Source organism: Haliotis rubra, unplaced genomic scaffold (genome assembly GCF_003918875.1).
Source record: "Haliotis rubra isolate DU_JTF1 unplaced genomic scaffold, ASM391887v1 Scf602, whole genome shotgun sequence".
In the NCBI taxonomy this organism is placed as follows: Eukaryota; Metazoa; Mollusca; class Gastropoda; order Lepetellida; family Haliotidae; genus Haliotis; species Haliotis rubra.
Window position 1 is genome coordinate 427,812 of NW_025767305.1, and position 25,388 is coordinate 453,199.

Consider the following 25,388-nt stretch of genomic DNA (forward strand, 5'->3'; position numbering starts at 1 on the left):
ATAGGTTGCATATCGCGATATGCATCGAATCGTCTCGTTCCAAGATATCGCGATACGTATCGTATCGTGAAATTTCTGTATCGTCACACCTCTAAATTATCCACTTGCCTAGCGTTGACCAGAAGTATTCATGCTTTGGATGCAAGATGTTTCTGGAAGCGGTAACTAATCTGGCTGCAAATCATTTGGCACAATATCCTTTGATATTTCATCGGGCGATTTACTCATTCATTGTGTTCCTTCAATTTTCTCAAATTATCATCCTAAACTTTGATTATTTTAAGAACTGACATTTTTTTATAAATAGATGATCACGCTCGTGGTCATCCATATTGACAAAATGAGTGTGTATCAGAGGGTTACCAATGTGCAATAAAAAAATCATATTTTGCACCGTCCTCTGACAGAACTACCAGATTACAATATCAATGGGGTTTAATATCTTAATCTTGTGGAGAATCTGTGTCCTACATGAATCAACTGCGAGACTTGCGTGTCACACACATTGTCTGTCAGAGATAATCGCTGTCTAAGATACTCACAGCTTGCAATGGTTTAACATTGGTTTGTACTTGTCTATGAAGTAGTGTTCTTTTAAAATTCGTTTTACTTTGTCCGAATTTTGAACTTGATAAAAAGGAAATATTGTAAATTTAACATCGTTTCCTTTCGCACAGACATCTAAATGTTCACTCAGTGGGATACATCGGGTTTCAGGACACTTTATTTGTTGTTTGTGGACACGAACCCGGGCTCTTAAATTTCTGATTGACCAATATACTGTTCATTACAGCCTGTGCATGTTATGACATATATTATGTTTTTGCAAGAGCAGTCAAAATTCTGTTTTACATAGAATTCTCCGTGTCTCGTGAAAGTTACAGAGCGTCCTTCAACAATATGTCGACACGTTCCACAGTTACCTCTGTTGCATCTAGACACAGTAGGATTTGGTAAATTCTGTTTCTTTAAAATAAATTTGGCTTTTGTTAGTATCTTTTTAAGATTCTGATTTTGTCTTTTGCTATTTATTATTTTTCTAGATTTCAGCATTGATTTCAGTTTTTCATCTTGTTCTAAGATGCACATATTTGTTTTTGTGTTCTGGAACACATTTGGGTTCAACGGATTATAAGTAGATACAAAAGCAATTACTTTTTCCTCATTGGTTTGTTTCATCGTTCCTGTCAAAAGATCGTCTCTATTAAGCTGTAAAGCTTTATATATTCTTGTTGAAGACGGAATATATAAATATAAATCCGAAATATTCCGAAAACGGCATTCTGTTTTTATTTATCTATGCAATATATATATATATATATATATATATATATATGCATATATATATGCATAACATATAGTGAGTGCTTTAAGTGAGTCTAAACCTTTGATGGGAGTATAGTGAACAAGTCTCCTCTCTACGGCTGTACACAAGACACTGCTCACCCATGACAACCTACGAGAAATATCATTCCTTAAAAACAGTCATATAATGTCTATTTTTTAACAACAATGATATTACACGATTCAACACTTTTGCCATCACTAGCATCTTCCTGTAACCAGCAACATTTCCTTTTCTCAGTGGCTGCCAAGCCAATCATAAATACTTTGATCGATACAATCCTGTTTACTTTAATCAGTTTCGATAAAATGAGTTAGTGCATTTCCTTTTTCTCTAAAAAAGAAGATTGCTAGTTCCACTCAGCAATGTCGCTAAAACTGACGTTGTTACTTGTTGGATCATGTAGGGTGTTCCATTCAATGCTCAATGAAATGATAAAATGAGAGCTTCTGTTTTTATATAATACTGTCTACATGCATAACTTTCTCAGACATTACTTTGGTCTTCAAATAAAACGTGTATCCATTGATATCAACTGGCATACACTTTGTGCAATTTGATATGATCCACAAGTATTTTCAAAAGTGTGAGTGACTTCCGAAAATTCAGGTATCGCTTTATTTAAAAGTTACATATCCACTCTCTGAATGCTAATATTTCAGCATATCTGAATATTTATCCAACTAACTTACGTTTGTCTTTTATGAAGCTCTAGCTTTCTGGGACTTTTACAAACAAATATTCAAATATCTGTTATTAAGTCTGCATCAAGTTATCATATAATGAACGTGTCCATATGTACGCACATTACGTGTTTTGACATTGCGAATTAGGTAATTACTTTCATACATTTTCGACTCTTTGCATATCATCAATAGGATATAAAACTGATGACAGTTTTCGAAAGTTCAGTTAGGTACCAAATGAAAGGATATCGCAGTGAAGACAGTCGTTTCCTGAATATAAACAAACCCAATTGAACATATGATTCTATCATCCTACATGGTCCTACAAGGAAAACCATCAATTTATATTATTATAACAAAATTATATATACAATGATACAACATTCACATTGCGGGTGGTATTGGCAATCAACCTTTTACAGCATGTTTTCTAAACACACCTCCATTACAAACATGAATTTAAACATCGAAATTATGTTGATCGAAGTACCAATATCCAGAAGTTTATTCTGATTGGACTGGTTACCATCGAGAGTAGGCCTTCTTGTATGTTACAGACAGATGCTGGTGGTGTCAAATCTTGCCAATATGAAAACCCCCTGAAGGGTACGTGTCTGTATTCGGATAGTCCCGGAATGGCACGAGTTGGTCACGTGGATCGCCCCTAAGAACAAGGGGAGCAACTCTGTCTCCAGCCGCAAACACCGTACATTGCAGCGAATAGGTCTCCCTGTGTCGCACAAGATTGTCATCAAGGCTCTTAAAGCAATAGAACAGGTTTTGTTGACAGTCTGGAGCGTCGTCTTTCCATGAGACAATTGGTAACATACATTGGTTAGATGTTTATGTTGCATACACTACTCAAGACCACAGTTAGGTTGTACCTCCCAGGAGGGGAGACAACCTCTCCCAGGAAGGGAGAGAACCATGTTTCCTGAAGCAAACAATTGCAGTCGACCCCGTAGACGCGTTACAACAACCCACGTCTTCCTTGTCGTAAAGCAAATAAATGTCTATTAAGCTGTAACCATGGCATGTGACCAATATCCGTCCAGCCAAGGAGATCCTTCATATCCGGAGGTCCGTGGAGCTATAGGCTCGCCCTAAACTTGTGGTTCTGTTCGGTAAGGGCTTCCCTTTGTAGGCAACGAGAAGATCCCCCACAGACTTGTAGAAGTCGCGGTTGTTGATGGTGACCTTTTTCTCCTGAAATAATTCAAACATTTCTATTTTAGATCAATGAGTGCATGATCTTGATTTTGAACAGTATTGCATTTATGAAATTAGAAACGACAGAACCCTTTCCACTTTCGTAAGAAATCTCTGATAACAGCAGAGCATATTGTACAGTTTTGACTCTATCGGGAGTATATATTTGTTTGACTTTCAGCAGTATTACAGCTTTACGGTGCGGCTTGCAAACAATGGAGTCTGGACCAGAAATGAAGTGATTGACACCATGAGATGCCAGGACAGAACATGCGTTTGTGAATCACTATGGAATAGTGGTGATACCAGGTGCTTGCGAAAAGGTGAGCGGGGCCTATGCAGGACCTAAGACCTATGACAAGATTCATAGATATTAGGGCTGCGCAATATAACCGGTTTACCGGTATTTACCGGTTCAGACATGAAAACGATACGTATTGCGATACGCTGATCGAAAACAGGTATTTTGACATGCATTCGGAAAACTTCGTAACACTCGGAAATCTTCGGATATTTCCGTTTTTTTAATTGTTCTTTTCCCTGTTACATTAGTGCCAAATGTTACTTACATTTTTATTTTGTCATGATCAAAAGTTTGTATAAAAGGTTAATCAATCATAGTGAGTTTGTTGTGTTTTTGCTTTATAATCAAGCATTAACTCGATTATAAGTAGTTTTTGTTAACAAAATAATCCTTGCAATATATTGCAATACATATCGCAATATATGCTTCCGCATCGCAATATATCTCAATATGAAAATTCTCTGCAATACCCACCCCTATTAGATATGTAATACCTTAAATAACTTTGGATTCCATGTGTTTCTAGGAAGTTCTCGATTTCAACAATCACACAGGTATGAGTGAGTCTCTTTTTACGCCGCACTCAGCAATATTCCAGCTATATGACGACGGTCTGTAAATAATCGAGTCTGGACCAGACAACCCAGAGATCAACAGCATGAGCATCGATCTACGCAATTGGGATACGATGACATGTGTCAACCAAGTCAGCGAGCCTGACCACTTGATCCCGTCAGAGAAGCATGGGTTGCTGAAGACCAATTCTCACCCGGATCTGCACGGGTCACACAGTTATGAAAATTACGTTATATATGTGATACCAGTGTGAAATCAGTCAGTTTATAACATCACTGACTAATCTACATATATATTTGACAAATTGATTGAAATTATGATGACGAATTCCATCTGTTTTTATGCTGAACCTCTCACCTTTTGCATTATTTTATATTCCTTAATGACGTCATTTTCTGTCATCACAGAGAGCACCTGAACAAAGAAACCAAATATTAATAATAATAAGTAATCTTCTGTAGCGCACGTTTCTAAACACCAAGTGATTGCTCGCGGCGCTTAATCAGAATCTGATTCTTATTACCCCGGATAACCCAAGCTGCCTGTTAGGCGCTAGAAGGTTATTGTCACATGACTTTATCCAACCGGATACCCATTTTCTGCTGGGTGAACAGAGGCAATTTGAACAAACTCACTTGCCTAAGGTGAGACCACATGTATCACATGTGCTTCGTTGTGGGGCAGGACTGAAGTCCCAGAAACTCGCAGGAGTCAAGCTGACAAACACGGTCACCCATCCAAGGATTGTCCGAGCACGACGTTGCTTAACTTCAACTGATTCGTGACCTGAGATCTGTGCACAGGACCACGCGCCACCACGCCACCAAATGTTTAAACTCATCGTACTTTTCGACATGTCATCTTCAACAAAATGTATCTAAATCTTCTTTAGGTTTAACCTATAGATACATACTGTTGATGTTGTTAACGTTTATCATATATATATATTACGTATCTGGAAAGAAGAAGCGCACCTTCTGGTCATTTGAACGAGACATCCGCACAAGATACGTCCCTTGGTCTTTCTGCTCACGTAAAATACTAAAAACAAAAATCATTATTGGTGATTAACATATTTACTAGTATATTTCCTTAAACTAAGCCACCGCAGAAAGGTGGAAGTCGCAGTTGCTGAGCGGGTTAGGCGGCTGACTTTGTGTGATGGCGATTAGGTGCCTGACTCTGAGGGTGTGGGTTCGAATCCCGGATGGGACTCAGCCCAACAAAAGTACAAGAATCTGTACTTTACTTAAAAAGTGTATTCCCAAATATAACATATGCTACATTTGACCACTTTCTAACTGGACCCGTGAAGATCCGGGGTAGAATAGGTCTTCAGCAACCCATGCTTGCCACAAAAGGCGTCTATGCTTGTCGTAAGAGGCGACTAACGGGATCGGGTGGTCAGGCTCGCTGACTTGGTTGACACATGTCATCGGTTCCCAGTTGCGCAGATCGATGCTCATGCTGTTGATAACTGGATTGTCTGGTCCAGACTCGATTATTTACAGACCGCCACCATATAGCTGGAATATTGCTGAGTGCGGCGTAAAACTAAACTCACTCACTCACTTTCTAAATGGCATTGTGTAATCATAACATGTGAATGTCATTTGACACAACAGTTAGCCATAGTCCAGCCCTTTCAGTTAGGTACACATTAGTTTTGGTCAGGTATAAGAGCACGAGCAGCAACCGCTTTCGTACGATGACAGACTATAGAGGCTACTGGAGACCAAGGATATGTTGAATCATCTCAAAGGGGCTATAACAGAAATTACTTTTACTCCCCTTTGATACGAACATTTAGCAAATCAGCAATATTCCAGCTACATGGAGGCGGTCTGTAAATAATCGAGTCTAGACCAGACAATCCAGTGATCAACATCATGAACAGGGATCTACACAAGTGGGATACGATGACATGTGTCAACCAAGTCAGAGAGCCTGATCACCCGATCCCGTTAGTCGCCTCTAACGACAAGCATGGGTCACTGAAGACCAACTTCGTGGATCCATTTGTTCTTAGTATAGCCCCTGGATGTCGGTAATATGATGGCCGGTGTTGCAAGGATATACTCACGACAGTGCTTTGTCTCTGTTATTTTCAGGGAAGAAGTACTCCTTTTCGTCTGGCACGGGGGCAGATTCTGGTTTAACCTTCAGTGTTGGTTTAGGCGGTTGTTGTGCTGGTATCGCCGCGGATTTAGGCACCGGCTTCGGGTTCGGCTTCGGGTTCGGGTTCGGCTTCGGGTTCGGCTTCGGGACAGCTGATTTGGCCGCAGAGGAAGTCGCATGAGCCGGAAGCTACACACACGATCACTAGTTAGTTTATTGTCCAGGGCCCCGAAAGCATTCGTAACGTTACGACCTGTCGTAACTCTACAATTTACGATAGGCCTATGAATGTCGTAGCGCTACGAACGCTTTGTGGATTGGGACCCAGGTAATGTGGCTTAGTATGTGGTTTTAGAGCACGATAGATTGTTTCAATACTGATAGGTACAATTGTATTGTGTTTTACTGATTGATAGTTGCTGAGTGGAATACATTGAACATTGTATACATAGTCCACAGCAGTCTTGCACATCAAAATTACAATGAACACTTAACTGATCAAGTATCATAGCAACGACACTCGTTATGAATTTTTCCTTCAGCATGGTGCAGCGCTTATGACATGCACTAATAGCGTAGATCGATGCTCATGCTGTTGATCACTAGATTGTCTGGTCCAGACTCGATTTTTTACATATCGACGCCATATTGCTGGAATATTGCTGAGTGGGCGTTTAACAAAAAACCCAAAAACAATACGAAAAATGGATGATTGTCTTTCAGTTATTAATGTGAATAGATATGACAATAACCGTTCTGAAACGTACACTGTTAGTCTTTGGACCTTTGGGTGAGTTGATATACGTATGCTTCTCCGAATTTGCCTTATGTGGCTTTGGTGGCGGCAGTTTCGCCGGAGCTTTCTGGACTTCTGTTGTGGGGGCCTTATACCCTGGGTCATCGGGGGTTGCTAGGAAACACAAATGAATATTATATCCTCAAACTGAATGTTTGAAGAAATAGTAATACTGACTCTGTAATACGATGATTTGACAACAAACCATCAGGAAGTTGACAGCACGAGTAACTACTTACGGTCGAGGTGCAAAGTCACACGTTGATCCCTATCCGTCGTCACCCACAACAAGGATGGGATACTGGAGACCTAGCCAGCCCGGGTATGCATTGCGTCGACTAGTTTAAGTATATACATATCGTCAAAGGTATTAAATCACCGATATTTTGGCACATCAGATGGCATAAAGAAGACTAAAAGCAATAAAAAGTGTTCCTGAACATCAAACAAACATTTCTTTTGAAGAACAATTAACAAAATGTGCATTTTCACAGAGAAAAGAAACTTTAGTCGCCTGTGACAATGGGGTCTGTATTGAAGAATATATGTTGGAAAGATAGGTATGGTAGCTGTCAGTGATGAGGGTGATCTGGAATGATCTGCCCTTCTTCATTCAAAACTCTGGAACACTGTCTACCTTCCAGTCAAACTTGAAAACTTTTCTCTTCCGATGCCTAGTCTAGCTGTGTTAACAAACAGCGCCGCGTGCAATCACTTGGTGTTTGGAACTATGCCCTATACAAGACGACTTATTATTTATTATTTAATAGAACTACGCAGGAGTGTGTTAGTAACTACATACACGTCAGAGGGACAGTATCACTAATATCTGTCACAATATCTGGAGTAACCTTCTCTTACACAGTTTAGCTTATTCTCCAACTGAGAATGTGTTGCCAGTCCTAACGCAATGCCTGAGTCAGGTCAAGACGATTCTGTGGTGGTGGGTCTCTTGCTCTAAGTCAAGTCCTAACTGATCCAACAGACGCTCTATTGGGTTTAGATCAGGTCCCGATGTCTCGAAACAAACTTAAATCTGCGTTTTGACTTAAGTTAGAGTTTTTACTCAAATTTGAGAAAACACAGGAAAATGCATTTCCCAGAATGGACTGAAATCGATATTAAACTCAAACATAGTAGACAATGTGAGTTTGGTGGATAGATTACTTAAGTTGTTTGGGCTTTTTTAATTTTAAAAATGCAGTTCAGTCACAAATTCAGCTTGAAATTTGAGTATAACTTAAGTTTGTTTCGAGAAATCGGGGCCTGGCCTCCGTGACATTGTTCCGAAGATGACCTGTCACAGGTCGTGCTGGATGTGTCCGAGCGCTGTCGCCCATGAACACAGGATAGGAACGGATATAGTAGATATCCCAGTCACAACGTAGGGCAGTACATGTTGAAGGTGTTAAGGCCCTGTATTCTCTAGAACTGGTCTTTCGTTGACGTTCAGATCTCTACAGTCAACGCTGATCCAATAGCCCTACATGACATCCCACTTTCGAGCATGCCATAGAACCGCCATCTTTGATTTCCAGGTACAGGGCGCTTAGGCATTTCACTTTTACAACAAAGTAAGATCTTTGGATCAAAAGTATTGGCATTAAAGATACCAATACATGTTATGATCAAATTTCTATTTCCACAGTGAGACCCCTGACTTGATAGAAAAGGATCAATTGACAAACGTGCATGTTGTGACATCTAAGGTGTCTTCGATTCTGTATGCAGAGTGTGTGGCAATACATAGAATGACCTATAGGGGACTATACATGCCACACTTCAAATATGGCGGTGCAATACTTTTGACGAGGCAAACATTCAATGTTCTGGGTCCTTATTCTCGAAACGTTCGTAGCCCTAAGAATTCTTAACTTTGATCGTATCCAATATGTTAAGAATGGGCTTAAGAAGTTCGTAGGGCTACGAACGCTTCGAGAATAAGAGCCCTGGTCTACAAAATGAACAACTTGATTAAATGGAGCGATTGCAGCAAAACTGCAAACCTGGCTTCAGTTTTAGAACGACTTGTGATAGACTTCTGAGTAAACATGGTTGCAGCAGGTGCCAAAAGCACCGCAATGAACATTATTGCCCCCCATTGGTGTGCTGGAGAACAATTGGTTCGAAAACTGGTACACCGGAAAACGCTCGCGGGTTTCACAAAACTGGGAAGCTTCAAGAACTGTATTATTTCGGGCTTTCCTCCAACATTAAGGGACCAGTGGAGGTCCGGGTTAGAATATTGATCTCCAGTAACCCATGCTTGGCGTAAGAGGCGACTAACAGGATCGGGTGGTCAGGCTCTCCGACTTTGTTGAAACATGACATCGTATCCCAGAATATATCAACATCACTTCAACATCAAAGTGACACGCTCAGACCCAAACTGAATACTGCTTAAAGCGGTGCTGATCAAAACCCACTCACTTACCATACATAATGTTAAGGCGGGACTAAGGCTTAGTCTCTGAATATATATAATTTTGATAGTAACAAACAAGCCCATTTATATTGAAAAGGAGCCCTAGGGGAGACCAGAGATTCAGAGTTTCACACAATAATCTTATATCAGGAATAAGAAAAATAACCCTTGTTTTAATTACAATTAAATCCCTAACCGCATTAACAATTGGGCTGCTATGTGTGGACCCAAGTCAGACAATGAAACAATACTTTTTTACAACATAACATTCAGGAGGAACCTTTCCCCAAGATTTTGCGTGATTTGTCTCTTCAAGACCAGAAACTGTGCACGAGGCCTCCACTATAGCTTCATGTCACCCAATGTGCTTGTTAATTAAGAGTTGACAGATGAAAATGTGAGGCAAGATTCCAGACCACTGGTGAGGATGTTGGTCCAGCCAGCCATGGTAGGTTTACTTTGTAATCCGACCCCCAAAATGAGTTAGTTTTCTTGCAGATGTTAACAGACCCTGAACCTGAGGAAATCTAGACTTGCTTTATTTAGGGCTTGGCAGTAGGGAAATTAATGTGGTTCAGGGACTGTGAGACAGACTATGTTAAGGCCTACTCACGGGGAAGAGGAATCCGGGGCCGTCTTGCTTTATCCAAATCCAAGTCGTTAATCTGGTCATAGTCGGAGTCATCCTCCGCTTCGTCGTCTTCCTCTGAATCTATTAAACAGATGATGTAAGTGCGAATGCAGCGATACACACCATTTTTACTAAAAAGAAAATTACGAAAACCAAAGAGAAACTTAGAAGTGTTTTAGTTTTCTTGGTCAGGATAAGATCTTCACTGTATAGATACACGGAGAACCACATCCCCGAAACCCATTGTCTCCGACCTATTCCCCTCTGATGCCATACTGTATGTTTATACATGATTTCCCTGGAATATTGCTGCTTGCGGCGTTAAACAACATACAAATAATTGAAGGTCCACTGTCGTGCCTCCGGATTGCTGCCCTTCCCAAAACGACCAAAATGTGTTCACATTTACCAAACCGTGACAGTGGAACGAGTGGTCAAAATGTCGCGTACTCTGTTGTACTTTGGTTATTTTTCACACTTTTTGTAAAAGACCCGAAAATACCTCTTTTGGTATTATTTAGATAAGCGGGCTGATGATGTCGTCACGAATGGCTCCAGTTTATCTAGATAATCTATTATGTCAGCCATAACGGTCCACGTCGATGCTACCACCTACCTTCTTCACTGTCACTCTCCGGCGGTTCAAATATCGGCTTCTGGAGGATGACGTACACATCTTTGGAGGAGCTGTTGGACGCCAGGGACCCTGCACTGAAACTACATGACGCCATTCTTCTATGTAATTCGTCGTCTATCGACTGCCGTATCATCATACAGCGACATGTATATGTTCTATATATGAAGACACGTAGTTGGGTGTCTTCCCATTATGAATGAGTGAGTGAGTTTAGTTTTACGCCACACTAAGCAATATTCCAGCTATTAGCGGCGGTCTGTAAATAATCGAGTCAGGACCAGACAATCCAGTGATCAACAGCATGAGCATCGATCTGCCCCATTGGGAACCGATGACATGTGGCAACCAAGTCAGCGAGCCTGACCACCCGATTCCGTTAGTCGCCTCTTACGACAAGCATGGGTTACTGAAGATCAATATTCTAACCCGCACCTTCACTGGTTCCCCATTATGACTACGTCTCAGCATGACTACTCCTCCAACACACAACTTGAATGGTTGAGTGATGTCTAAGTACTAGCTGTCAACCCTTCCCTGTGACACTCCCAACAGCCCCAGAACCTATGGGGTCTTGCCATTTTGACAATGGCACTTTTGCATTAGGCGTTGAACATAAAAGGAAAATGAACGTATATTTTCTTCTGCTTATTTATTATCTTCTTTCAAAAACAAGATGTGAAATGAAAAACAGTAGAATAACATACATAGTAGAGTTGCAGTAGCACCATAGCCCTGGACTTAGTACGAGGATATATTGAATAGATGCGGAATGAGTGATGTGTTCAGAAATCCATATGCATGTAAATATTCCCCCAAATGGGTTTCATCACAAGTGGAAATCACCTTAAGAGATCATTTCTTTCAATCCTGGCGCAGTTCCGTTATTAGTAGCTCTAAAGGAATTAATTATAAACTAATCCCGTCTTTCGAACTATTTTAACTTCTCGAAAAATCATTGTATCTCCCGCTTTTGAAATTAAAACAAGTAACCACAATTATCCAGGAAAAACAGGCAAATGACGTGGCCTGTCCCGTGAACATGTCCTCTGTGCGATTCTCCAGCCATTGCAGATGAAACACACTATATACTCTTATGTACAGCTATTGAAACAGAACGTCATCTTTATATCAATGAATTTTGTTTTAAATGTCCAAATATGTACAAATACAAAAGTTTACAGATATCATCATTCTTGTCTGTTTGTGTAATATATGTATATTTTTATTGGAGCTGTAGATTACATCCGAGAAAAGGGTACGTGGACAGCGCCATTTAGAGTTGTTTCAGAGTGAGGTAATACAATCAAGGCGAGCAGCTCTTTGTGTATCAGCACTCCAACTTCTACTGCTGCTATTTTCTACTTATCCGGTCTCATCAACCTTCTCCTAATGTCCTCACCTTTCAACATCGGCTACTCTTCCTTCAACTACTACTACTACTACTACTACTACTACTGCTGCTGCTGCTGCTGCTACTACTGTTACTACGACTACGGCTACCACCACCGCCGTAGTGGACACCACCACCACTACTACCACTGCTGCTACTGCTACTACTACTACCACCACCACCAACACTACTACCACTGCTGCTACTGCTACTACTACTACCACCACCACCAACACTACTACCACTGCTGCTACTGCTACTACTACTACTACTACCACCACCACCACTACTACTACTGCTGCTACTACTACCACCACCACCAACACTACTACCACTGCTGCTACTGCTACTACTACTACTACCACCACCAACAACACTACTACCACTGCTGCTACTGCTACTACTACTACTACTACCCACCACCAACACTACTACCACTGCTGCTACTGCTACTACTACTACTACCACCACCAACACTACTACCACTGCTGCTACTGCTACTACTACTACCACCACCAACACTACTACCACTGCTGCTGCTACTACTACTACTACTACTACTACTACTACTACTACCACTACCACTACCACCGCCAACACCACTACAACCACTGCTGCTACTACTACTACTACCACCAGTGCTGCTGCTACTACTACTACCACTACCACCGCCAACATCCACTACTACCACTGCTGTTTCTACTACTACTACTACTACTACTACTACTACTACTATTATTACTACTACTTCTACTACCACTACCATCGCCAACAACACCACTACTACTACAGTCAACACCACTACAACGATCTCTATCCTTGCTTCTGGGTAAGACTGACTGACTGAGTTTGGTTTTACGCCGCTTTTAGCAATATTCCAGCAACATCACGGCGGGGGACACCAGAAATGGGCTTCACACATTGTGCCCATGTGGGGATTCGAACCCGGGTCTTCGGCGTGACGAGCCAACGCTTTAACCACTAGGCTACACCACCGCCCCTTCTGGGTAAGAACATATTTTTGCAACTAGTAGAGGATGAAAATGACGGACGTTGGGGTCGGACACGCTGACTTGGTTGACGCATGTCATTATTACAACCGATGATGCCTATAGTGTCTGTCCTGGTCAGACTGGGTTCTTTACAGACCACGGCCACACAGTTTGACTGTAAAATAACGGACAAATTGCAACTAAATGAAGCTAAGTTCATGTTAGGGAAACTCCTATAAAACAATAAAGTCCTGCTTACCAGTCATCCTTGATGTTGTTGGCTTGCACCATCTCCTCCCGGATTGCCCTCATCCATGTCTTTAACACAATAAAATTAAATCACTTTTACTTTATGTTCTTTCCAATAACATGCAAACTGTTATGAGTGAGTGTGTTTTTTAGACCTTTTTTGGCAATATTCCAGCAATATCACGGCGTGAACACTCGAAATGGGCTTCATATATTGTACCCATGTGGGGAATCGAACCTGGGCCTTCGGCGTGAGGAGCGAACGCTTTAACCACTAGGCTAACCGACCGCCCCAAGACCATTATGAGAGTCCTGATGCCAGACTGTCATGCAAGGTACATTATTGAGAATAAGGCACGTGTTCTCCCCGATACTGACAAACCTGTGATTGATAGTATGAGCACACACTGGTCAGTTCCAACTACCTTTAAATCCACTGGGGTAAAATGTTATCTGGTATTCTGCTTCTGCTTCCTGTAATACAAGTAGTACTAAGTACTATCTTGTACACACAGTTTAGGTCGCCGGGTTTTATTCACTTATTAAATCTGTTTTACAAGGAATATATGCTTTGTGAAGAAGTGAGTGAGTAAGTGAGTTTAGTTTTTCGCCGCACTCAGCAATTTTCCAGCTATGTGACGGCCGTCTGTAAATTATCGGGTCTAACCAGGCAATCCAGCCATCAACAGCACCACGCAATTCTGAACCTGTCAGCGAGCCTAACCACCCGATCCTGTTATTCGCCTCTTACGAAAAGCACGGGTTACTGAAGATCAATTCTAACCCGAATCTTCACGGATCATCGTGGGTTGTAAAGGAAATGCTTACCATTCGATCCACATCGCTGACGCATGCGAAGAAATGAATCTTTGCTGTGGTGTCAGGCGAGGTAATGCTGAATGTCCAGCGATTGGTAGGCTCTTCATCCATTGACAATAACCTACAGTGAGTGAGTGAGTTTAGGTTTAGGCCGCTTTTGACAATATTCCAGCAATATCTCGGCGGGGGACACCAGAAATGGGCTTAACACAATGTACCCATGTGGGGAATCGAACCCTGGTCTTCGACGTGACGAGCGAACGCTTGAACCACTGGGCTAACCCACCGCCCCAAGACCATTATGAGAGTCCTGATGCCAGACTGTCATGCAAGGTACATTATTGAGAATAAGGCACGTGTTCTCCCTGATACTGACAAACCTGTGATTGATATTATGGAGCACACACTGGTCAGTTCCAACCACCTTTAAATCCACTGGGGTAAAATGTTATCGGGTATTCTGCTTCTGCTTCCTGCAATACAAGTAGTACTAAGGACTATCTTGTACACACAGTTTAGGTCGCCGGGTTTTATTTAATCTGTTTTACAAGGAATATATGCTTTGTGAAGAAGTGAGTGAGTAAGTGAGTTTAGTTTTTCGCCGCACTCAGCAATTTTCCAGCTATGTGACCGCCGTCTGTAAATTATCGGGTCTAACCAGGCAATCCAGCCATCAACAGCACTACGCAATTCTGAACCTGTCAGCGAGCCTGACCACCCGATCCTGTTATTCGCCTCTTACGACAAGCACGGGTTACTGAAGATCAATTCTAACCCGGATCTTCACGGGTTGTAAAGGAAATGCTTACCATTCGATCCACATCGCTGACGCATGCGAAGAAATGAATCTTTGCTGTGGGGTCAGGGGAGGTAATGCTGAATGTCCAGCGATTGGTAGGCTCTTCATCCATTGACAATAACCTACAGTGAGTGAGTGAGTTTAGTTTTACGCCGCTTTTGACAATATTCCAGCAATATCACGGTGGGGGACACCAGAAATGGGCTTAACACAATGTACCCATGTGGGGAATCGAACCCTGGTCTTCGGCGTGACGAGCGAACGCTTGAACCACTGGGCTACCCCACCGCCCCTACATTGAGGAGGTAGAGGTATGAGTGAAGAAGCTTGTAACAATATTCGCAGGTTTATATCGATCCATAAGTAATGTCATATTCCATGTAGAAAGCCTATAGACTTGAAGGTGTAAGAGAGGACTTCATATGGCTTCCAACGTTTTCACGTCTGGACGAAGACTAACGCTTATAGTCTGTTTGCGGTGAAAACGTACCGATGAATTTCACTTTAAACAAGAAGTAAATCAAATAAAGTGAAATTAAGATTGCGAATCCTCATTATTTTACCTTGCCATTTGAAAATTAAATCTCAGAATTTATTCAACTTGGGATGAAAGTTGTTTAACAAACGATCATAATTTCAAATCGGTATTATTGGTTTGTATTACAAGGGGGTATGCACATAAAATGAAACAACGAGATCAAGTAGAGTTGGTCTAAGTTAACGCTCATCACGTACCGCACGTGCATTTGTTTCACTGTTCCAACTACTGCGCTTACCCCTTGTAATACAAACCAATATAAGCGATTTGAAACTATGATCGTTTGTTAAACAACTTTTTTCATAAGTTGAATAAAAATCTAAGATTTAAATGTTCAATTGGCAACGTAGATTTATGAGGATTCGCAATCTTAATTTCACTTTATTCGATTTACATTTTTGTTTAAAGTGCAAGTCACCGGTACGTTTTCACTGCAAACAGACTGTATATAGTCTCTGAATATATATAATTTTGATGGCAGCAAATAAACCTATAATTACCCCCAGGGAGGAAATCCTGAACCTGGGAAAATCTAGACTTGTTTCATTTATTGCTTTAGCATTGCAGGGAGGGCTAGGTAGTTGGGGAAAATAATGTAGTTTAGGGACTGGACGCTTGAAACCATCCTCGAAAATCGAATGTGTCTACGTACGTAATGCAGTGCGTTGCATTAGTGGGGACACAGAAATAGCTTTCTAAACGAGGCTGCTGTAACGAATAATTCAAGGATATTCATTAAAACAGAATAATTTATATATAATTGGCTTCCCACATTGTAATGATGTGGAGATTAGAACCGGGAGTTAGATGTGTCGAACGAAAACATGTCCCACTTGGCTACTACACCCGTTCCGTGCTACAGGCAGAATGAATATGTTTAATCTAACACGGCACAAATGATACAAAGTCTAAAACCCTGAGTACCTTTACCTGAATGGTACCCGTAGACACGGTGAGGGGGTGAGTGAGTTTAACTTGTTACCTGTTGTACCCTATCAGTGAGAACGCCTGTAGAGGCTTCGTGGCTGTTTCGCTGACGTAGCAATATATACAACCCTGGGATATCACGACAAATCTCTGACGCCCTGCAACAGACGGACAGGTTAATAGCAAATAGTTGTATTAACAAAGACACATAGACAAAAACACTTCCTGATGATAAACAATATTGTAATTGTATTGCTAGTTGTTTGATCGGCATTCCAGAAGTTGGAAATGCTATCCACCACGAATCAGCACTTCACAAAAGAAAACTTTTTAGAAGCCATCAAAATCTGCCGCTTTGACCACAAAAAACACACTTTTAGAAGCCATCAAAATCTGCCGCTTTGACTATGTGTATATACTTCTCATCATTTGGTTGTAGTCACTTTTATCTTGATAACGGTGTAAGAATCTACATCGAAACGTCGCTCTATGCAATAAACAAGGAGTTGTCATCAATAAAGTTGTATGTTTCATAATTGTATTACGTTTCTAAGACGAGTATATGGATGACAACTTCTTCTATATTGTATAACACGACGTTTCTGGGCTACTTCTTGCCCCTTCTTCAGGTGATATAAGGACAGGAGTACAAAACATACTATATATACCAGAATTTACAGGAAGACAGAGAAGTACATCTATATACCATAAAGAAGATGTCATCCATATATTTGTCTTATATATTCATCAACTTCTAAATGCCTCTCAAGATTCAGTAAACATTCAAAACCTTGTGTTTTGACAATACATTGTTGTCAAGGAAGTATTACTATACTTTGTAGTAGTGCGAAAGGTAAAACAATTTGGTAAATTTGGAGTGTAATTTCTTAAAATCTGTAATCTGTAATCATTTAGAACAGTTAAAGTCTATGAAAGCATATGGTATGGACCTTTCAAAAAGGTATTACGACTATGTGAGTGGGTCAAGCCTTTCATCACACGTGACACCGAAATAAGCGGCTCCGTGTAGACTATGTTTTCTCCACACGGGTTCGAACCACTGTTTGGACAATAATTTATAAAATACAAATCTAAACTTTTGCAAACATATACTGTTTTTATATGTCATGATTAACATATATTTCAAATTGGAACGAAATCGGTGAAGAAATAACGATTTTAGAAAATTTCGTTCAAAATTTGAATTATATGTTAATCATAACAAGCAATAATTTTTAAAATAAAAATCTAGACTTTTTCATAGATTGTTTTCATATACTAAGATTAACATATGTTTCAAATTTGAACAAAATCGGTCAAGAAATAAAGATTTTTTAAAAATTCGTTCAAATTTGAATTATATATATGATTGCAAAAGTCTAGAATTTTATTTTTAAAATTATCGTCCAAACATTGATTCGAACCCCTGTGTTTTTGACCCTCGACGTCCAGCCTAGGGCGAGATAGGCGCATATTAGTATCACTGGCAATTTTTGTTACTACCCGCGAAGGTCCGGGTAATAACCTCACTCACTCACTCATTTTTGTTACTACCCGCGAAGGTCCGGGTAAGAAACTCACTCACTCATTTTTGTTACTACCCGTGAAGGTCCGGGTTAGAAACTCACTCACTCACTCATTTTTGTTACTACCCGCGAAGGTCCGGGTAAGAAACTCACTCACTCATTTTTGTTACTACCCGCGAAGGTCCGGGTAAGAACCTCACTCACTCACTTGCTGAAGACCCGTTCTACCCCGGATCTTCACGGGTCCTTTTGTGTACTGTCATTGTAAATATATTGCAGAAAGTTGTATAGATCGTCAGCAGTGTTAATCTTATAATTCAATTGATCATTGTATACTTTTCTTTCTTTGTTGGTTGGTTTCACACTGTATAGATTTCCGGTTTCAACTTACTGTTTCAGGTGGGACGTCGACATGTAACCATGTAAATAACAAAACTTTGTGACCATCATGCCAGACAAACTGCCTCAACATCTTGCTCATTTAGAGTCCTTGTCGAATTTTAAAAGACAACTGAGGACTATAAATCCACCTCGTATATGCTTTAATCTCAACTATGGAAGCCGTTTTACTCAATTCCCTACTTCATTCCCGCCTGCGACCCGGCTGCAGTGACCTCAATGCTCACAAATATGAAAGATACATTTCAGAGAGTCCGATAAGCCCATGTGGACTTGCAAATGAAGATAGTTTTCACGTTTTCCTTACTTGTCCATTAAATACTGTAACTCGAAATAACATGTACTTTTATCAGAAAGGTTACACATTAGACTCATTATTATTCGGAAATGCCCATTCAACTGCACTTGTAAATATGCAGATTCTTGAATCTGTTCATTTGTATATTGTAAAATCAGGCAGACTTAACGCCCTTTTCCCAGGATAATGATTGTGTACACTCAACTTACGATGTCGACATACCTCATTTCCTATGGACAATGTGCAGCTTAAACATGACTAACAGCTTAAACTGTGTATTATTTTTTGTTCTTGTAAGGGAGAGGTGTTCATATAAGTTTATAGCTTGTTCACCGATCCCTATTCAATTTTAGTTGAATAAATATCTATATATGTTTAAACCATACGGTCAGTATGTACTTACATCGGAGAACTCTCCCAAGCAACGACCTGGTCAGGCGGAAGCTCTCCAGCATTCGTTCCCGCTTTCCTCTCTTCCTCAGAAAGCCTGTGTGACGCGGCGGGTGATGCTGAAGCAGCTGTTGCGCCCCTGGAATTGACAAGAGTGAGTGAGTGAGTGAGTGAGTGAGTGAGTGAGTGAGTGAGTGAGTGAGTGAGTGAGTGAGTGAGTGAGTGAGTGAGTGAGTGAGTGAGTGAGTGAGTGAGGAGGGTTTTACTTTGCTTTCGACAATGATACAATAAACGTTGATTTGTTGTCGCCGCACTCAGCAATATTCCAGCTGTATGGCGGCGGTCTGTAAATAATCGAGTCTGGACCAGATAAACCAGTGATCAGCATCATGAGCACCGATCTGCTCAACTGGGATACGATGACATGTGTCAACCAAGTAGGCGACCCTGACCACCCGATCTCGTTAGTCGCCTCTTACGAAAAGCATGGTTTACCGAAGACCAATTCTAACCCGAATCTTCACGGGTTTACAACAAAAGTCCGCCATATAGCTGGAATATTGCTGAGTGCGGCGTAAAACTAAACTCACTCACTCACTACAACAAACGTACCGAGATCATAAATCGAACCCGATCTTCAATCCAAAGACACCGCAAGACAAACAACGACATGTGGAAGTGTTATTGACAGCTGTTGCCACATTGCTCAGGAACTTTGTTCAAATCATCTCCGAAGCGGTGGGGTAGCCTAGTGGTTAAAGCAATCGCTCGCCACGCTGAAGACCCGGGTTCGATTCCCCACATGGGTACAATGTGTGAAACCCATTCCTGTTGTTCCCCTCCGTGATATTGTTGGAATATTTCTATAAGCAGCGTAAAACTAAACTCACTCACTCACTCTCCAACCACCAGCATCGCATAAAGATTGATATATTGTTGCCTTATGCCGTACGTATGTATGATAAAAGTAATGTACATGTACACCAACCACCCTTCCAGGGGGTAAACCTGTAATGCATAGTCAATTGAAATACGTACAATGCTGGAGCTATAGCACAGCTGGAAAATATGCTTCGTCAAGCCAGCTGTATTTCGTCAAGCCAGACAGGCATTTTAAAGTTATTTACACCGATACAAAGGCACATTGAAAGATGTGTATTTTTTACCAGGAAGTGATATTGATGGTATTTGAATGGAACAGGAAGTCTATACAAACCGTGAACCTAAAACTGTTTGGTTCGTGTGCGTGGATGTGTGTGCGTGCGTGCGTGCGTGCGTGCGTGCGTGCGTGCGTGTATGTGTGTGAGAGAGAGGTGAGGTGAGATGAATTGGGTTTAATGTCGTGCTTGAGAATTTTTCGCTCATATGACGACGTGCATGCGTGTGTATGTGTAGGTGCGCTGCTTGTACTAGCCCAGACTGAAGCTGGTTTTATAGTGCTAGCCCACTGAGATACCATGCCGCAGTGAAGCATGAATACCCCACTCAGACACATTATACTGACTCCGAGCCGACCAGTCCTTGTTGTACCCATTAATGCCGAGCGCCAGGCAGGGACCAACAAGTACATATTTTAACGTCTTTTGGTATGACGCGGTCGGGGATCGAACCTGCGACCCTCCGCTCTCCGGGCGGACGCTCTAACCACTATACCACGGAGGCGGTGTGAGAGAGAGAGAGGAACGATCCACTCCATTGGGTTGCGATGCTGTGATCCATCAAATCAGATCAGCGAGCATTATCATTTAGTCGCCTCGTAAGACCACCACAAGTTCCGAGGTTCCTATTTAACACGGAATCCCCAGAGCTGAGTACATCAAGTATAAACGGATCCATGTCCTCCAACAACAATTGACTACTTCCTATTGATCCAGTCACATAATCAAGTACAGTCCGTTTGAGTCAGAAACGGAACGATGAATTGCAAATTTTATCATTGTACAAAATTGCCACATAAATATAAATAGTACACATGTTTATCATTTACTAATACCCAACAGCTTTATTATATTTGAAAATTTTCCGGACTCCACCAAAAAAGTTCTTTAAGAAACTATCATTAAAATTTTGACACAGTTCACTATTTGTTACGAGGGAGGAGTGCAGAGAAAGGGACAGCCAGGTGTTAGAGAAGCACGTGCACAAGTGCCCACCAAGTTATTGATTCATTAGCCCGTTCTGTGCCGTCTCCATCCTCTCTCGCACACCTGGCTGTCCCTTTCTCTGCACTCCTCCCTCGTAACAAATGGTGAACTGTGTCAAAATTTTAATGATAGTTTCATAAGGAACTTTTTGGGTGGAGTCCGGAAATGATAAACATGTGTACTATTTCTATCTATGTGGCAATTTTGTACAATGATAAAATTTGCAATTAATCGGTCTGTTTCTGACTCAAACGGACTGTAGAACACCAACCGTGTACATTACGACCTACCTAGCCCGGTATAAGGCTCAGGGATGATGTTGGCGTCCATACCGCTGGACGATGTCATCGTAGTCCTCAACAACGCCCGGTCGTCATGGTTGAAGTACTACACCACTGTAAAAACATAAATAATTACTTAAAGGTCACATGCAACCAAAAAATCAAACATAATTAAAACACAATTATCACTTATTCAGGACATATAATATAAATTGCTGATTATGTAAAAACGTATAAACAAAATTATAAGCGTACAATCGCAAATCAAAAGTGCAATATTTTGTATTTGGGTTTACTTCCAAAAAACGAAGCAGCCGGGATACCGAACCCAGTCAGTCAGTCAGAGCGGGTGGGTGTGCACTCAAGTGTACGGCTGGTTCATTTGCAGAACATTTTGCAATCAACAGACATCATAACATGTCGTGTGTACAAGTATCACACCTGCCTGTCTGTGTAATTACATAATAAGACCGAACTCGGGCCATAAATCAATGCGTTTTGTTTATGGTGTATAGCCTGATAGGTGTTAAGTTCAAATTGCATGTGGTCAGTGATCGAAGTTGTGTATTGAATATTGTCATTAACAGACAGGCAGGCAGACACATAGGTGTCAATAAAACAGACATTGAGTTTTGTCTGTGACAACGACGTATCTATATCACAGTTAGAAATTCTGTCAACGTTAAATAATGAATTTGCTTTTAAGTATCGAACTGAGAAAGTGACTCGGTAAGAAGAGCGTGTGGTGAAATAGACAAATGAAATTATATAAACAGTTAAATCGGCAATCTACTGTCATAACATATCAAAAGCTCGCGTCTGTGAAATATCAACAAAACATTAGAAAAATAGCTCACACCAAAGCCTTCACCGAGTATTCACCGGACAACCCGCTTCCAAGCTGCGCGAACCTATTTCACTGCGCACGTGCTATGAGCGCAGCCCAGCTGTTGAAACCACTTAAATTCCCCCAAACGCTGGGGGAAAATTAGTGAATCGTTTGAGCTACGATTTCGCGCGTTATTTTTCATCGCGTTATTTTTCAACTTCATAAGTTGAATTTGCATTTTTGTTGATTTGTTTCGGTAAATCCATACCGAAAGGTATCAGAATCTGCAAAGTTGTGTTTTACGTTGCATGTGACCTTTAATGTTTATTTGTTGGTTAACTCCGTACCTAGCAGTGTTTCAACTATATGATTTCGGTCTGTAAATATTAGGTGGTAGGACAATAGGCCCACAAGGACATAACACCCTCAGACAAAACACCCCTAGGCTAAATGCCCCCATGACAAAAAGCCCTCAATGGGTAGGACAAAAGGTCCTCAATGAAGAGATGTAATAGAATACCAACAAATCTGTTTTCATTCCCACATGAATACAATATAATATAACATTAAATAGCATATGTAACCATGACGTCATATGATTCCGTGGAACTTACGTTTCCGTGGTATTTTCTAATGACATAATTTCTCACGAGCCACTCGCCAAATCGCGCCACCTATCGATTGTTTACGTTCATCAGTTGATCGGCACAGCTCTGAGCAAAATATGTTCAGACTTTCATCAATTTGCGTACGTACAGTCATCTACTATTAAAACCTAATGCAACTTTATGTCTATTTATGCTGAAGAAATGTGACTATTGTGTTAATTCTACAAAATCGTTTACTGTATTACAATTTAACAACTTCGATATTACTGTAAACCTACATTGACACTCCCGGATTGGCTGTTGACAATGTGTAAGATTGTGACATGTGCTGTGCGCTCTAATTTGATCTGAAGGAAATACCACGGAAACATATGACGTCGCCAAGTTGTGCACAATGGCCGCCTGTCGTCCGATACGGACAACAATGAACTTCAGAATGACAAAAAAGTGTTTTTATTGACATTAAATGATACACAGGTATGTCGTCTAACACCATATTATGTTTATATGACTTGGCAATATGAGCGATCATATTCATAGTCGTAAATTTCTTAATACCACGGAAACCCATGACGCGAGGGAATAGCACATACTTCACAAATGTAAATCACCACGCACATAATGCAGTTGATACTTGTACTACAGTTCATACCAGTCTAATATTGTGTCCTATACCAGTCAAAAGCGAATGCTGGGAACGCCGTCACCAATAGCCGGCCGCTGGATTCCAAACTTTAAAGAAGGTAGCAGGAAATCAGCAATTTATTTAAATAATAATAGCGCTGACCATCTTAATAGACCATCTTAATAAACACCATGTTCATTGACATACCACAATGAGTACCTGCCCAACGAAATCAAACATAAGAGGAAGTGACCAATTTAAGCCAGTTCTCTGAAACACCATTTAGCAGACTTCATTCCATTGTTGAAATAACAACATCGTCACCGAGGAGCCAGTAACAACTGGCAGCAGTGGGAGGAATTGCTTAGAAAACATCAATGTTATCACCTGTCAACTCAAAATATACACCGAGGGTGTTTTATCCTATGGGTTGAAATTTGCAAGGGCTTTTTGTCCCGGGGCATTTAGCCTATAGGTTTTTTGTCCGAGGGCTTTTTATCCCAGTGGGCTTATTGTCTGCCCACCAAATATTCGAGTCTGGACCAGACAATCCAGTGATTGACATCATGAGCATCAATCTATCTAAAGGATGCCGATAACATGCACCTACCAAGTCAGGGAGCCTGACCACCCGATCCCGTTAGTCACCCCTTACTACAAGCATGGGTTGCTGAAGACCAAATCTAACTCGGATCTTCACGGATGGAATATTAATCAGAACCGAATCACTTGCTTAAAATTAAAACACATAAAAGTTCTTTTCCCGATTACACGTGATCAGCACTTGAATGTGTACCGTGAGTATGAATACCCCTATATAAGGTTATATACATGCACTCTTTGTAGCACACAATAAAGATTAAATGAATACTGGGTAATATATATATTATTACCCAGATTATTAACAATACAACAACTGTGCAAATATCACTTGCCGTACACCAGTATACTGTGTTACTTCATCTGGACATCACACATGTGTAACACTCGGCCTGACTCGAGAAAACAGTTCTGACTCTCGTTTAGAAAAATCAGTGTGAAAAATATTCTTCTTCACGCACCAAGTACTTGTTATAGATACTTTACAACTGTTACAGAGACACAACATACTTGGCAGAAGGGCAATTGTTGACTAGGAAGTGATATTTATAGCTGTGAATGGTACAGGAAGTTTGAATCTATCAGCTCGTTCGCACAGCTAACAGTGCTTGGAGGATATTTTAGCCCTTAACAACAATAAATGTGTCCAGTGTAGGGAAAGAATTTAATTTTATAGCTGAATAAAGTTTCGATCATTGGGTATCAGGAAGGTATGTTTGATAAAAATATCACTGTGATCATAGAAGTTTATCGTTTAAATAGAATTCACAACTTTCTGACACAAACTCAGAAATATGCATCTATTTTATACTTGGAAATGTTTGGTCGGCATTCTAGAAGTTGGAGACTAAATAACGAAGCATTCGACTTTATGGATAACATTTTCTTGGTATTGTATAGATCGACGTTTCGATGTAGATCTTTACACACCGTTGTCAGGCTAAAAAGGTTGTATTTACACTGAATTAAAAGTAAATTAGCAATAAAATGCCGCAAGGAGGCGCGCACGCACACAAACACACACACACACACACACACATCTCAAGGGGAACACCCTTCTACGATGTTGGCGCAGACAGACCCTTTTTATCCGAACATCAGAGACGCCCTTCTGACTTTTCCTGTTGGACCCACTTTATTTATAAATCACATTACCGTCGTTTAAAAGTTTAACTGGACAAGCGTTAATCCGGATTTCAAGGAATTTCACTTTGAGCTTTAAAGTTATTAATCATGCACCAATTCCT

General features: G+C 40.8%; 1 protein-coding gene across 4 annotated transcripts in view; it reads right to left on the minus strand.

Moving 5' to 3' along the window:
- Positions 1-1,576: 1,576 nt before the first annotated feature.
- LOC124255542 (SH3 domain-binding protein 2-like) overlaps positions 1,577-25,388 on the minus strand; it is a 36,738-nt gene continuing 12,926 nt past the window's right edge. For 2 of the 4 annotated variants that reach the window (XM_046689476.1, XM_046689477.1), the window contains exons 2-13: positions 21,489-21,593; positions 19,068-19,193; positions 16,497-16,599; positions 14,987-15,098; positions 13,369-13,427; positions 10,707-10,807; positions 10,073-10,171; positions 7,006-7,148; positions 6,204-6,427; positions 5,095-5,161; positions 4,478-4,534; positions 1,577-3,237 (exon numbers count right to left, since the gene is read on the minus strand). In XM_046689476.1, coding sequence (XP_046545432.1) covers positions 3,100-3,237; positions 4,478-4,534; positions 5,095-5,161; positions 6,204-6,427; positions 7,006-7,148; positions 10,073-10,171; positions 10,707-10,807; positions 13,369-13,427; positions 14,987-15,098; positions 16,497-16,599; positions 19,068-19,193; positions 21,489-21,546 — 1,287 coding nt within the window. In that variant the 5' untranslated portion in view covers positions 21,547-21,593 and the 3' untranslated portion in view covers positions 1,577-3,099. Of the gene's footprint in view, positions 3,238-4,477; positions 4,535-5,094; positions 5,162-6,203; positions 6,428-7,005; positions 7,149-10,072; positions 10,172-10,706; positions 10,808-13,368; positions 13,428-14,186; positions 14,296-14,986; positions 15,099-16,496; positions 16,600-19,067; positions 19,194-21,488; positions 21,594-25,388 lie in introns of those variants that run through there. The other 2 variants (XM_046689478.1, XM_046689479.1) reach the window with 2 other exon arrangements.